The sequence below is a fragment of the Carex rostrata genome, chromosome 4, assembly GCF_964058835.1.
Source record: "Carex rostrata chromosome 4, lpCarRost1.2, whole genome shotgun sequence".
NCBI lineage: Eukaryota > Viridiplantae > Streptophyta > Magnoliopsida > Poales > Cyperaceae > Carex > Carex rostrata.
Window position 1 is genome coordinate 3,814,212 of NC_135921.1, and position 15,528 is coordinate 3,829,739.

The 15,528-nt window shown below is 30.9% G+C and overlaps 1 protein-coding gene across 2 annotated transcripts; it reads left to right on the forward strand.

Annotated features, from left to right (window-relative positions):
* Positions 1-1,861: 1,861 nt before the first annotated feature.
* Positions 1,862-13,845, forward strand: LOC144552395 (4-coumarate--CoA ligase-like 7). 2 transcript variants are annotated; one of them, XM_078300401.1, is made up of 7 exons: positions 1,863-2,849; positions 5,697-6,011; positions 7,457-7,643; positions 8,566-8,711; positions 8,839-8,906; positions 9,167-9,269; positions 9,805-9,968. In XM_078300401.1, exons 1-7 carry the CDS (start codon positions 2,130-2,132, stop codon positions 9,928-9,930), a joined length of 1,665 nt encoding a protein of 554 aa, XP_078156527.1. In that variant the 5' UTR covers positions 1,863-2,129; the 3' UTR covers positions 9,931-9,968. The 2 variants fall into 2 exon arrangements, 1 of the variants encoding a protein (XP_078156527.1); XR_013511117.1 differs by lacking the exons at positions 8,566-8,711; positions 8,839-8,906; positions 9,167-9,269; positions 9,805-9,968 and adding exons at positions 12,895-13,044; positions 13,190-13,257; positions 13,775-13,845 and having other exon boundaries at positions 1,862-2,849.
* The last annotated feature ends 1,683 nt before the right edge of the window (positions 13,846-15,528 follow it).

The following is a 15,528-nucleotide window of genomic DNA, read 5'->3' on the forward strand; positions in this document are numbered from 1 at the left end:
ATTAAGCAATTTTGAAAACTGTTGTTTTTGCTGTGAACAGTAAAAATTTCTGCACCATCGGATCAGCGATTTTCAAAATTACTTAATAAATAGTAAAAAAATTCCAAAAAAAATGTAAAATTTGGTCTCCAAGCACATTTCAATATGGAGATCATGTTGAGCGGTTCGGATCGGTCATTTGAATTCTCAAATCGCAAAATATGAGTGTGAAGTAAAATAGTCACTTTCCTTCCAATCTCCACTCATAACGTACGTACCTATAATATAAGATATGATTAGGACTCATCAGATATTCTGACCCTACCAATTTCTAATACAATTAATATGTTCATTGCTTTATAAACCAAACAAATTAATTGATAAATAATTCCTGTACCATCACGATCGACCCAATTACATTTTTTGTTTTTGAAAGCTTAGTAGCAGCTACCGATCTTGGAGCCAACTACTTGATCATTTCCACTTTATCTTAACAGTTCTGATTCCAGAGTGCGTATCCTCTGAGAAGTGCCTATTCGGGAGTGATGTAGGGTCAGTATTATGTGTGCTTCGAGATTCGTGCAGAGCGTATTTAAACGATTGGGATTTTCCATCCTTCCCTGATCAGTGGCCCCTTGCACATTAATGTGTCTCTCCAGGTGTAGGTAAACTATTGGTAGGAATCATAATTTATATCGTCTGTAATTTGAGTTACTTCACAACGAATCCGGACCATCCATATTGGCACAAATATTAAAGAGACATGTGCATTACGAGCATAGGTCAAATTTGGCCCGGATTTCAGCTGATGGTCGAGATTCTAAATCCAAGATCTATATTAATGCAAAGGATATAGACTCTAGGAATCAAGGCAGAGGCAAACATATACACATTGAATTTGAATGGGGTCAATTAAGGCAGCACTTCTACTTTTTAATTTTTTTTTTTTGTGTTTATATATAATTTTTATATAATTTAGACTAAAATATCATGAATACTGTAATTGACCTCTATTTTTAGTATGAAAATTTTATATCATCGATCCCATTATACGTTTAATCTCTTATAATTTGAAAGTCTAACTCTGTTTTTGAATCAAGAGAAAAAAGATTGCAGTATAAATTGACATTTGCTGTGTGTATATATTTAGATATCGGAAGCAGGAAAAGTGGTGCTAAGCACTCACTATGAATTTTCAATTATCAATTTTGTCCTTTATTTTTACAAAAAAATATATTATTTGTCTTCATTATAAAATAAAATTACAGAATTATTTATTCAGGGTTTCGTCCCTGTTATTTAGAAGCAATATATATATAAAGCTTGAGTTGGGTATTGTAAATTAAGGACTATATAATAAAAAGTTTGGAAGATTACAATTTGACATATTGAGCTTGAGTTTTTTTGGGTCTTTCCTCAATAAAATTTGTGGCATGGAAGGTAAGAAATTAATGAACTTGTGAACATTAAAAGACGGCAAGATACATTTGCTTGACTACTTAGTTTTTACTAAGATAATATATATTTGTCATCTGAGTGAGTTCATGCATGGAAATATGTATATTATGGATTGACTACTATATGAATTTTTATTTTTATTTTTAAAGTTCAAACAATCAATTCAAACTTTTAAGTGTAGTTTTCATATGAAAATATACTTGGATACTGAATTTTATTTTACTATCTTGTAAGATATGTCGAAAATCACTGGATCTGAAAATTCTAAACCATCCGAAATAAGTGATTTTCTACCCATCTAAAAAATGATAAAAATATTAAAAAATATATAAACATTTAATCTTCAAGTACATTGTCAGCAAAAATTACGTTTTAAATAATAAAAATATAAATTCATAGCACAAACCAAAACCAAACCAATATGTAATATGCATGCGTATAAATTCATAGCCTCACTCTGTCACCTACCTAGATTTTATCATAGTGGTTTAGGCTCTTAAAATGGAAATTCAAGGTGAAAACTTTAAAATAAATTGAAGATCTAATTTGAATCTTTAATGCCATCCATATCATGATACACTTGAGCCCTGCTTGCTAACAGCAGCCCAACAAACATATATTTGTAATCAAATCAGTCTGAAGCATCTCCATATTTACCCTGCTAATTCATTCCTTCATCTTTTCCAACTCCAATGGCAGCAAGCACAATGAGCTCTCACTCCCTCTCTCCCTCCATCGACCCGAGAAGTGGCTTCTGCGCCGAGACCAAAACCTTCTACAGCATTCGCTCACCCGTTCCCCTTCCTTCCCCTTCGCTCCCCCTCTCTTTCCCTTCCTTAGTCTTCTCCCTCCTTCCCTCCCCTCTCCCCTCTCACCCCGCTTTAATCAACGCCTCCACCGGCGAAACCACTTCCTATCCTCAATTCCTCTCGCAAGTTAATTCGCTCACAGCCAATCTTCTCACGCATTTCAGCATCTCCAAAGGAGATGTCGTCCTTGTTTTGTCGCCGACTCGGATGGATTTATTAGTTCTTTACATGTCTCTTCTTTCCATCGGGGCCGTTGTTTCTCCCGTTAATCCTGCCTTGACACCTTCGGAAATCTCACACCTCGTTCACCTCTCCAAACCGACCTTCGCATTCACCACTTCATCAACGTCGCAAAAGCTCCCTTCCGGTCTCAATGCAATCCTCCTCGACACACCACGCTTCAAAAATCTTCTTGAAACAACTGCTCCAACTAATTTTGAAAACATGAAACAAATTGAAGTACTATATCAGTCAGATCTGGCAGTGATCCAGTACTCGTCGGGCACCACTGGTCGGATCAAGGCAGCCGCACTGTCACATCGCTACTTCATTGCCATGATGGCTGCTGTTTATCATGATCCATCAAAACCAGCAGTTCATGAGGTAATTAAATAATTTATGTACATCAAAATATTTTACCTTCTCTATATAAATTAAAGTTTCAAATTAAATTAATTTCAGCATCGCATATGAGTAACATCAAGATTTAATCCTAGATTCATTCACAGACAGGAGGGGTCAGGAAGTGCTCAACCACTCTCATAATTTCAATTTTTTTTAATCATATATATTGGGGGGAATTTCATATACACCACTAAAAAACTATAAAATTACGTATACCCCCCTCCAAATTCTACAATTACGTATTTACCATTCAAAATTCTTATAACTCACAAATTTACCCAATTAATTGAAAACCGAAATTAATTAGATTAATCTTATATAAAATATAATTAAACACTCTCTTCTCCTTCCTCTGCTATTTTCTAACCATTTCATAGACCTCTCTCCTTCAAACAACTCCCTTCTAGATCTGGATTGGTAACCACACACTAGCTGCCTCAGTTTTTGCACAAGAGATGTTCTTGATGGATTTCTAATTAGTTGATCATATTGGAAATGAAGGGCACTACCACTGGTTACTACAACTCATCATGGAAGCTCCTCTGATTGCTACTTTTCTCTCAGGCATTTCATCGAACAGCTTCCCAGCAACAATGGCGCGATCAGGTTGTGTGATCCTCTAGGGATGTTGTGATGAACTGCGATTGAATTTGATGAATAACCTTGCAATTAAAAGATTAGATCCAGAAATTCAAAAGATTTGAAAAAAGTATCAGTTTTGGCGAAAGCCAAAGAACAAGAGTTGAAACTTCAACAGATTATGATTTCTTTTCATGACCCATTCGGTTCAAATGATTACCTATTTATATGCAATTCTAATACAAGTCGAATTATCGAAATTGATCCAACAGATTTTCTGAAATAATATATAATTATTTCAGCAGATTCAACAATGGTGCGATCGGCTTAACTAATTTCCTAACATCACTCGTAGCTCCTCTCCAGTAGATGCTTATGTTCTTGTCTCCAATTCTGAACTTAGCAGCCCAGATCACCACCGCAATTTCCTTCCTCCTTTCGCTCTGCTTTCACAATTTGAGATCATGACATGTTGGTTCATGTAATGGGTTTCGCTTGGTGGGTGCCAAAGATGGTGCCGAACAGCCGAAGGGTTGTTACTTGGAGAACTGCGAAGTTGCGTGCGGGAGTGAGAAAATTACAAAAAAAGTCATGGTCGTGGAAAAAAAAGCCATGGCCGTGGAAAATTTAGAGTTTAAGCCCATGTTTAGTTGTGGCCTAAATGGTGAAATAAGGAGTTTAGGTCTCGTTATTCCATCAAACGTGTCTTAAATGAGCCAGTCTAAGATGACATAAGCCGATTTTTAGGTTGGCCTAAATTAAGCCACCTCACATGGTGGTTTAATTTTTATTCCATCTCGTGGTCTAACTTGAATGATTATAATAATATTTTATTTGTATATAATTAGTATATTATTGTTAATAATTATTATTAGTATATAATTATATAATTAATATCTTATATTGTTAATATATTAAATAATTATTATTATAATATTATATAATTAATATCATTTTATTAATTATTATTATAATAATATTATATAATTAATATCTTATATTGTTAATATAAGACACTAATTATATAATATTAATATATTATAATATTATTATAATAATTATTTAATATATTATATAATTATTTAATATTATATAATTATTTAATATTATATAATTATTTAATATTATATAATTAGTGTCTTATTATTAATAATAATTATTAATAAATAATTAATACCCTATATCGTTAATATATTAAATAATTATTATAATAATATAATAATATATTAATATTATATAATTAATATTTTCTTATTCATAATTATTATTAATATGTAATTATATAATTAATATGTTATACTGTTAATATATTAAATAATTATTATAATAATATTACAATATATTATAGTTCTTATTAATATATTAATATCATATAACTAGTATCTTATTATTAATAATTATTAATAATTAATAATTAATATTCTTAATATAGTAAATCATTATTATAATAATATTATAATATATTTTAGTTGTTATTGATATATTAATATTATATAATTAGTATCTTATTATTAATAATTATTATTAATATATAATTAATATTTATATTGTTAATATATTAAATAAATTTTATAATAATATATAATATATTATAATTATTATTAATATATTAATATTATATAATTAGTATCTTATTATAAATAATTAACCAATTTAGGCTTTTAAAACTTTAGTCCTCCATCAACTCTAACCAAACAAGGAATAGTTTAAGCTATGATTTAACTTTAGGCCTCAACCAAACATGAATAATTTTGACCAGCCTAAGTTGGAATAACCAATTTAGGCCTCCTTAGCTTTAGGCCACAATCAAACATGGGGTAAAGGAAAGGAGGAAGGTGAAGGGAGTGCTTAAATACATTTTATATAATATTAAATCTAATTAATTTTAGTTTTTAGTTAATTGAGTAAATATGTGAGTTATAAAAATTTTGAATGGTAAATACGTAATTAAAAAATTTAGAGGGGGAAATACGTAACTTCATAATTTTTGAGTGGTATATATGAAATGTAATTAAACACTCCCTTCAAATTTTTTTGAGTGTATATATATATTGAAATTTAATTTAAGTTTTTCTTAAGGTTTTTATATAGTTCAGTTTCCTCATAAATTATTACATGTGTGCTTGGAATTTAGTAGTTAGAATTATAATTTGTTATTGTAGAGACTTGAGATCAAGCTCCTACCATGCATTATGCATTTTCAAATTTTAGCCCCTCCTATCTAAATTGTCTAGTCCCTATTGACAGGTGACATTAACAACTGCACCGACATTTCATATCATGGGGTTTTTCTTTTCTCTCAAAGGATTAGTACTAGGAGGCACAACTATAGTATTGACCAGGGAGCGGGCCACGCTGGCCGACATGATACGGGTGGTGAAGAGGTACAAGGTAACGGAAATGACGGTGGCGCCACCAATTGTGGTGGAAATGGCAAAGTTAGGTGATTTGACATGTCAGGACCTTCAAGCACTGAAGAAGGTGATATGTGGCGGTGCACCGCTACATGTCGAATCGGCACGGCGGTTCCAGGAGAGGTTTCCTCATGTGCTGATAACACAGGTACGCAGAAGTTTGCTATGCATATACATTCCTTGTTAGTTTTGTATCACCATTAATTCATTAATATGCTCCCATTGAATCTTGATCTAGTTTTACCTTTCCTTCTTTTTTTCTTTAATTGCCTTTTGAATTTTAAAGATATGGTAGGTGAAGGTGAGGAGTGACAATGCATTAATTAAAGGTGCGGCCCTACCATTTCTGGGTATAATATATAAATGAAATAGAAGTATATAGAATCATGAAGATGGTCAGAAATTTTGTAATCATTGGTCATTTCTTGTTTTGGTTTGATGGTGAGAATATTCATATTATGGATTAATTCTTGCTATAAATTTATGTTTTTATTTTAAAATTTCAAATAGTTTCTAGATTTTTCAGATTTTGTTTACTATTTTTGTATAAGTAAAAAATTACTACTTTTGATGGTATAGAATTTTTAGATCACATAACTTTGAAATTTGTTTTTAATAAGGCCGAATTCCAACTCAAATGGTGAGGTACCTCAGGTGATACGAATTTCTGAAATCTGTGGTAACTTGATCAATGCTCTTCCTCCTCTTGAATTGAGCCATCACAGCCCAAATATTCCATATCAATTGGGCCTGAGCCCATGAAAGTATTGCACGATTTGGAGTCCTCTTCCAGTGAAGCATGGCAAATTGGTAATTAATTAAATAAATAATTAATTTGGAGTCCTCTCACAGTGTGCAAGTTCCTCAGAGTAGACGCTGGGCTAGAGATTTAATTTGATGAATGAATGAGAGCAATCAAACTTAAGAAACATGTTCCTCTCCCTTCTATGTCCTTTTCAACAATAGTGGGACATATTCGGAAAACGGTTCCAAAAAACTGGAAATTTTAAATTATATTCATTTCATAATAGTTGATTAGGCTGGCTCATGTCTGTTAAGTAAATCTTAGGAGCATTTTGGTGCATTTAAAATAATATTTTGTTATGAAGTAATTGTGGAGCACAATGAACTTGTTATAATAATCAATTAATTAATTAAAGAAGACATACAAATCTCATCTTAATTAATGCTTGTTTAGTGTTCTTGCATAACATTTACTTTATTGTCCTTCAGTTACTATTGATGAAAAACTGAGCAGAAAAAATAATCATGTTACACAGTCATATTATATATATATATTTGTAGCATCAACACAACCACGGGCCTAGTACCAGTACCCCTATAATTGTAAAATTTTATTTTATGTATATTGAAATTTAATTGAATTTTATATTTCTAAAAGTTTTTATATGCTCTTTATAAAATGCTAAATGTGTACTTGTAATTTAGTGGTTAGAATGTCATTTTGTAGTTGTAGAAACTTAAATTCAAATCCGACCTACCACACATTGTGCATTTTACATTTCAGCTCCCTAATTAAAATTTTCTAGTTCTGCCTCTATCAACATAGTCATCCATACAAACTTATTTTAGGGGTATGGATCAACCGAAGGAGGAGGGATATCGAGGATGATTGGCCGAGAAGAATGCAACCGTCTGACATCAGCTGGTCGCCTTCTTGAGTATGTTCAGGTCAAAATCGTTGATCCTAACACCGGTAATGCCTTGTCAGTCGGCCAAGCTGGAGAACTCTGTATTAAGAGCCCTGCTTGCATGACTGGTACAGTACTCTTGTTTTTCTTTGCTTGTCATACCCTTCAGAAAAATTTCTGAAATGATTTATCACTGGATTGATAAGCAATGCCAATGCATTGTGAATACTGATACAATTGGTTCAGTTTCTTCTTCTATGTGACCCTATGAGATATGAATTTCTGTGATATAAATTTGATCAAATATAATATTTCTAGAGTGAGACTACGGTGCTATGCATATTGCATATTGGTCCATACTATAGATTAATATATTAACTTTCAAGTTTCAAACAATTGATCTGAATCATAAACTTGATCTCCATATGTAATTGTACTTGTAGATAAAATCTTACATTTTCTAGAATTTTTTAAATATCATTGTAGATAGATTGAAAATTGTTTGAGTGAGTCTATGGTACTATGCATATCACGGGTTGTTACCGTGCTACAGCTCTATATTCGAGTTTTCAAATCCTAACGGTCGATCGGAACAGTTCATCTTGTTCTCCATATTAATATGTGTTTGGAGACCAAATTTTACATTTTTTTGAATTTTTTTTACTATTTTTTTAGATATTTAGAAAAATAGTACCATATCTAAAATTGTTTTTATCTAAATAGTCTAGAGTCTAGACCATCCAAAAGTAGTGATTTCTACCTATCTAAAAAAATAGTAAAATAATTCTAAAAAATGTAAAGTTTAGTAACATAGCCTCACTCATATATTTTTAATATGGGGTACCATGTTTTTATCTGTCATACCTTTTATAGAGACATTGTTTTACTGGTAAACAGTTTACCATGACAGTTTCCACCAAATCAGACCAGATTTACAGTTTTGGTGACTTCTATTATTATGGACCTACAAGCTGTTCATGTGTCGGGAAAATCCATATACTGATATACCTCTGCCAGTATTCTGACATTTAACAAATTGTCATATTTTAGGTTACATTGGAGATGAAGAAGCAAATGCAGCTGCTTTTGATTCTGACGGTTGGTTGAAGACAGGCGACCTTTGTTACATCGACCAGGATGGCTTTGTTTATGTCGTTGATCGGCTTAAGGAGTTGATTAAGTACAAAGCATATCAGGTATATACTTGCAACATAATAAGCATAAGCATTAAATTACCAAATCTTATTTATGCTGAACTATTTGGTTTAATACCATAATCTTATTTGTAAAAATATATATATATTTTTTTGTTTAATTTGGCAGGTCCCACCTGCAGAGCTGGAGCATGTGCTCCTTTCTCATCTTGAAATTGCAGATGCCGCTGTCGTGCCGTATGTCTTTGATACCTTATTTACTGTTATTTTTTATTAGCTCTTGCATGCATGTGTTGTCAGAATTATGTTATCAGTAGAAGGCTGGTATTATGTTAGATTTATTTTCTGGTCAAGACAACATTAACTCTCAATAGAAGCCTTGAACAAATGGTTTTATAATTGTTTCTTACATCAACTTCTTTCCTAATTGAAAATATAGACAGCTGTAAACTTCATATTTTGGTTTAGTAATGATAAATGTGAACTAAATTGTGCAGAATTCCTCATGATGAAGTCGGCCAAATTCCTGCAGCGCTTGTGGTGAGGCGGGACGGAAGCACTCTCTGTGAAACTGAAGTAATAGACTACGTTGCCAAGCAGGTATATATTTGACCATTGGATATGCTCACAACTATATCAATTCCTTTGGTAAATGATAAAGAAAGCTTACTTAGTCGATCTGAACCATTAAATATGATCTTCATATAAAAATGTACTTAGAGATCAAGCTTTATATTTTTTTTTATTTTTTAATATTATTTTAGTTAGGTAGAAAAACTACTTTCATACTGACTAGAATTTTTAGATCAAGTGAATTTTATCCATAAAAAATTGTAAAAAAATTCCACAAAATGTATTTTTTTTCTAGTATATTTATATATGAAGATTATGTTTAATGAATTCGGATCAACTGTTTGAACTTTAAAAAAAGTTATAGATTCATAGTACGGATCGATCCATAATGTGCATATATATTTTTATAGCTTCACTCTTAAATCTTTATACTTCCAACCAAATTGAAAAGATTTAGTACACCATATGTATGTATTTACATTATGGTTATTAACAAGGTATGTGATAAAAGTATCTGGCTTAATTAATGATGACATGTATTGCTTGTTATTTGTATATATAGGTTGCTCCTTATAAAAAGATTCGCAAGGTAATATTTGTGAACAAAATACCAAATTCACCTGCTGGAAAGATCCTGAGACGGGAACTATCAAATCATATATTGCAGACCTCAACTTCTAGATTGTAATGAACAAAAGAATTCATGATTGCATATTACTTTTTTTTTTTTTGTTATTAGTTCTTTGACGTGCTTAGAATTATGTATAATGGTTTAATTCTGTTGAACTAATGTTCAACTTGTGTGCTAAGATTTGAGGCATGAATGTTTTCTATATCAATTAGTAAACCAAGTGCTTTAATTTGTGCAATTGTGCCAACAACATATATCATAAGATAATGCTATCACTTATCTGCAAATCAAAGAAAGTTCGGATGAAACTCCGCCTTTGTAGTTTCTACGCAGCTTGTTCCAAATCAGAAAAAAAGAGGAGGGTTCGTGATAAGCTTGGCGAGTCAGCGGTAAAAAAACAGTCTTTTTATGGAAATAAAACCTTCACGAATTGGACAGGAGTAGTACAAGGATGTCACCTGGGAAGTTCCTGTGTTGCTGATTTCGGTTGGATTTCATTTCTACCCTTGAGAATAAAAGCTTTGAAGAAGAAAAAGAAGAAGAAGACATAAATTTCCCATGAGAAAAAAAAGAAGGCAGACCAATGAGAAAATTCAATAATAAATATGATTAAGAAATAGACCGAAATATATATTTTTTTTAATTCAGGGAGAAATTTGTTCCCGCAATTTTATGTCATACTTAAAATTAAAAGACACCAATATTGAGAATAATAAAATATATTAATGTAACACATTGCATAAATTCTGATGCTTTAACAAATAACATGATACGCAAAATGTTTCAAATTAAAGAAGCTACACATTTAGAAATATTTTATTGATATAGGAAAATAAGTAATATAGAAGTACAAAATTAAAACGATTCCGTAATATCAACAGATTTAGTTAACTAAAACAATTTCAATAAAAAATTTAACAAAATATAGAAAATACAAGTATGTAATTAAATAAACATACTTTGAGCAGGAGGAATTCATGAAATATGCTAATCTAATAACTTTCTTTTTTTCAATTTATATAGTTTCATGACCCTGCAGAGAGAACTTAATTTACAATTTCCTTATTCAAAAATTGTGAAATGAACTTATGACGGTGCAAATTCTATAAATTTTTTTCAAAGGTTTAAATAGCGTCTAATGTGTCATAGCGGAATGGCTAAAAAAACAGTGTTATGTTCATATTGCACCACTAACTGTAGTGCGTTATAATGCTGATAGCATTTCTATATCGCGCTATTTAGAATTCCGATAGGTTGAAACTGTTCTCAATTCAGGCAAAGTTGCAAGGATTCCGTTTTGATATATTCTCCTCATCTCGCTAATTAGTCTCCATTCATGCTATTATCAACTTTTAGTATCTTAGAAGTTAAATTTGTACTATTTCAAAATTTTCTGCTTTACAGGCACCAATTGATTATTTATTTTCTAATTACTACATTTTTTTTTTATGATTTCTACATTGTTGACTTTTCTAATAGAAAGATGAACATTGTGAGGCAATAATAAACCGAATTCATTTCTTTAAAAACAAAAACAAAAAAGAATTAAGTACCTCATTTTTTGAGTTTGAAATAATCCATGTGTTTGTTTTATACTGGAACAGATCTTAAAGAGCTGATATGAATTCTTATGAGACAATCCGGATTTAAACTCTAATGTTGAGGTAACGCAGATGTTTCGGAGTTCGGACTCACAATAATATATCCCCCAGGTACTTGAGGCGCAAGTGTCAAATCTGAACCGTTCTTTTTACCTGACACTAATCTCAAAGCATATTAATAGGCACCGAATCTAAATTGAATCAGCTGAGATTAATCTGGGCCGTATGTTTCTACAAGTACATTTACATATAGAGATCATGTTAAACGGTTCTTATCAATTGCTTGAACTTTAAAAATAGAGATAATGATCCATAGTACGGACTAATATGCACTGTGCATAATACCGTAGCCTAATTCTAAAATAATTATATTTAAGGAGGAGGGTTAAAATGCACCCTCTTTTTGTGCTCCTAACGTGCATCCTCCTCTCATATCTTCATTTTCAAAGTTTAAATAGTCGATTCGAACCTTCCAACATGTTCTTCATATTAAAATGTGCTTGGAGACCAAATTTTTCATTTTTTGGAATTTTTTTACTATTTTTTCAAAAATTTTGATTAAACTAAACAATAATAAAAAATTCAGCAAAGTGATGATTTTCAAAAATTCTGAAAAAATAGAAAAAAAATTTCCAAAAAAATATAAAATTTGGTCCCCAAGCACATTTTAATATGAAGAACACGTTGGAATGTTTGAATCGATTATTTGAACTTTGAAAATGAAGATATGAGGGGAGGGTGCGCGTTAGGATCGCACAAAAAGGAGGGTGCATTTTAACCCTCCTCAAATATAATTATTTTAGAATTAGGCTACGGTATTATGCACAGTGCATATTGGTCCGTACTATGGATCATTATCTCCATTTTTAAAGTTCAAGCAATTGATAAGAACCGTTTAACATGATCTCCATATGTGAATGTACTTGTAGATCAAATTTCACATTATTTATAATTTTTTAACTCTTTTTTTAGATAGGTAGAAAATCACTTGATCTAAAAATTGTAGACCATTCAAAAGTACTGATTTTCTACCTATCTACCATAATAATAATAATAAAATCTAAAAAATGTAAAATTTCGTCAGCAAGTATATTTGAACAGTTTAAATCAACTTTTTGGACATTATAAACAAAATATTGATCCATATTATGAACCAATCTATGTTGTGCATAGTATCATTGCCTCACTCAAATTTTTAACATGGAGTAGCTTGTGTTTATATGGCATACTTTTTATAGAGACATTGTATTCATGGTAAACAGTTTATCTGAAGAGTTTCCACCAAATCAGAAAGGATTTATTGTTATGGTGACTTTTATAATTATTAAGGACCTACAAGTTGTTCATGTGTTTGAACAATCCATGCATGTGTGCCGCTGCGAGCATTCTGAAACTTTTACCAAATTGTCATATATTTTAGGTTACATTGGAGATGACGAAGCAAATGCAACTGCATTTGATTCTGACGGTTGGTTGAAGACAGGCGACCTCTGTTACATCGACCAGGATGGATTTCTTTACGTTGTTGATCGGCTAGCTTAAGGAGTTGATTAAGTACAAAGCATATCAGGTATATATATATATACTTGCAGCTAGCATAAGCATTAAAAGTAATTAATCCAAGGGAAGAAGAACATGTAGTACGTCTAAGTGGCTGAATATATACCAAATCTTATTTGTCAAAATTACAATTGTTGTTGTATTCAATTTGACAGGTCTCACCTGCTGAGCTGGAGCATGTGCTTCTTTCTCATCCTGAAGTTGTGGATGCAGCTGTGGTGCCGTATGTATGAGATACCTTATTTACTTGTTCATTTTTATTACCTATTTACCTCTTGCTTGTGTTACCAGAATTATATATGTTCCCAATAGAAGTCTGGTATTATATCTGTAGCTGTATTTTTCTGACCAAAAGACAACAATATAACTCTTTTCCCTTAGAATAATGGCTAGTTTTGTTAAAAAGGATCTTCATTAGAAGTTGTGTATGATAAATAACTATAGTTTCTCTAATTAAAATAATTTATGACTGATATTTTAAACTAAGATACATAACCAAAAATGATCTTCCAAATAATTATCTGTATATGTTATTTGTTAGTGCATGATCTTGAGATATGCATAATTCATTTATATCGCAACTTGGTGAATTAATTATCTGTATATTATTCATTTATCATATGCAGTGTTGTCCTGGCTCTAATATTGTTGATACGCTACATGAAGTCAAAATTGTATTATTAATATCTTTGCCCCATATTGTTGTTTAGTAATGACAAATGTGAATGTAAATTCTACAGAATTTCTGATGATGAAGTTGGCCAAATTCCCGCAGCGCTCGTGGTGAGACAGGACGGAAGCACTCTCTGTGAAACCGAAGTAATAGAGTACGTTGCGAAACAGGTATTTTACTATTGGATATGCTCACAAATATTGTATCAATTCCTTTGGTAAATGATAAAGAAATTTACTTTGATCAGGATCTTTATGAGGATCATTTCAATTCGTTTTTGAGAAACAAAATGATGAAATGGAATTTTTCACCTCTTAGCAAGTCCTTATTGAAATTAATGTGGGTTGGAGAGGAGGGGTTGGTTTGAAACTTGAAAGGGTATTGATAGAAAAGGTAATTAAAGGACAGATATAGAATCTAAGTTTCTAAGAGGATTTTTGAAATGCTATTTATACTTCGCTTTTGATATTTTTCTAGGAAACTTTGCTTTTGATGATTGCTAATAGTTTTAAATCTTATATACTTCAACCATAGAGTGAGGCTACGGTAATTGCAGCAGCTTTTGCTGTGAACTCATATCACAACAAGAATGAAATACTTTTCGCGAGAATAAAAAAATGACTTTTTGCAACAGACTACCCTAATTGTTCAGCGTTTTTCTTTTTGCGACAGACGACCGTCATAAATGCACTTTTTTTCTCGCAAAAAGTATCTACTTTGTTGTAGTGTATATCAGTTTTCAAAGTTTAATTAAACAGTTTATCTGAACTCATATGTTAGTTTTTGAAGTTTAAACAGTTTATCTGAACTCATATATTTGTTTTTGAAGTTTAAATAGTTTATCTGAACAACTCAACATGAATTGTATAAAAAAAATATACTTGTAGAACATATCTTACATTTTTTTTAGATTGTTTAACTATTTATTTAGATAGGTAGAAAATCACTTGTTCTAAAGAAATGCTAGCTATCCAAGTATGATTTTCTATCAATATAAAAAAATAGTAAAAAAACAAATGTAAAATTTGGTTTTCAAACACATTGTCATATGGAAATCATGTTTAACAGTTCATATCGAGTATTGTTTGAATTTTGAAAATAAAAATATAAAATTATAACACAGATTGATCCATAATATGCATAATGTTCATTAACATATTATGAGATACTTGTTATTTGTAGGTTGCTCCTTACAAAAAGGTTCACAAGGTATTATTTCTCAACAAAATACCAATTGCGGATCTCACTTTCTAGATTGTAATGAACAAAATAAAATTATGTATAGACCAATTGCGGTTACTCAAAATGAAATAAAATTATGTATAATGGTTTTTGTTGAACTAATGTTCAAATATTATTGGAAAATAATTTCACTTTTAATTTGTAAAAGAAATGCTTATTTTAAAATGTTATTTTTAAATTATTTACTGACTAAATAGGTTAACAGTAAAAGAAAAAGAAAAAAAAAGTTGCATACTTGCGTACTCAATTGAAAAATAAAAAATAAAAAATAATTTATTTACAAAATTTTCGTTAGTACCTTTAACTTGCGTACTCAATTGAAATAACAGGATCGAAAGAAAAAAAATTGGTTAAATTGAAAGTTTTGCAAAAAAGAAACAAACTTTCTGTTCGAGTCCCATCCCATCCAATTGAGAGAGAGAAAATAACGTTAGATGACTTCATCACAGAAGAAGTTCAAATAGTCCTGCTAGGAGCAGCAACGCAGAGGAGATAGAACCGACATTTTTATTTTTATTCATTTTCTAAAATATTTTATTAAAAATAATCATTTTTTAGGGTTTTTTTTTAAATACCCAA

Coding starts and splice junctions, on each gene's coding strand:
- LOC144552395 (XM_078300401.1), top strand. CDS start 2,130: ATGGCAGCAAGCACAATGAGCTCTCACTCCCTCTCTCCCTCCATCGAC. Junction 8,907..9,166: donor GCAGATGCCGCTGTCGTGCC/GTATGTCTTTGA, acceptor TAAATTGTGCAG/AATTCCTCATGATGAAGTCG. Junction 9,270..9,804: donor TAGACTACGTTGCCAAGCAG/GTATATATTTGA, acceptor TTGTATATATAG/GTTGCTCCTTATAAAAAGAT.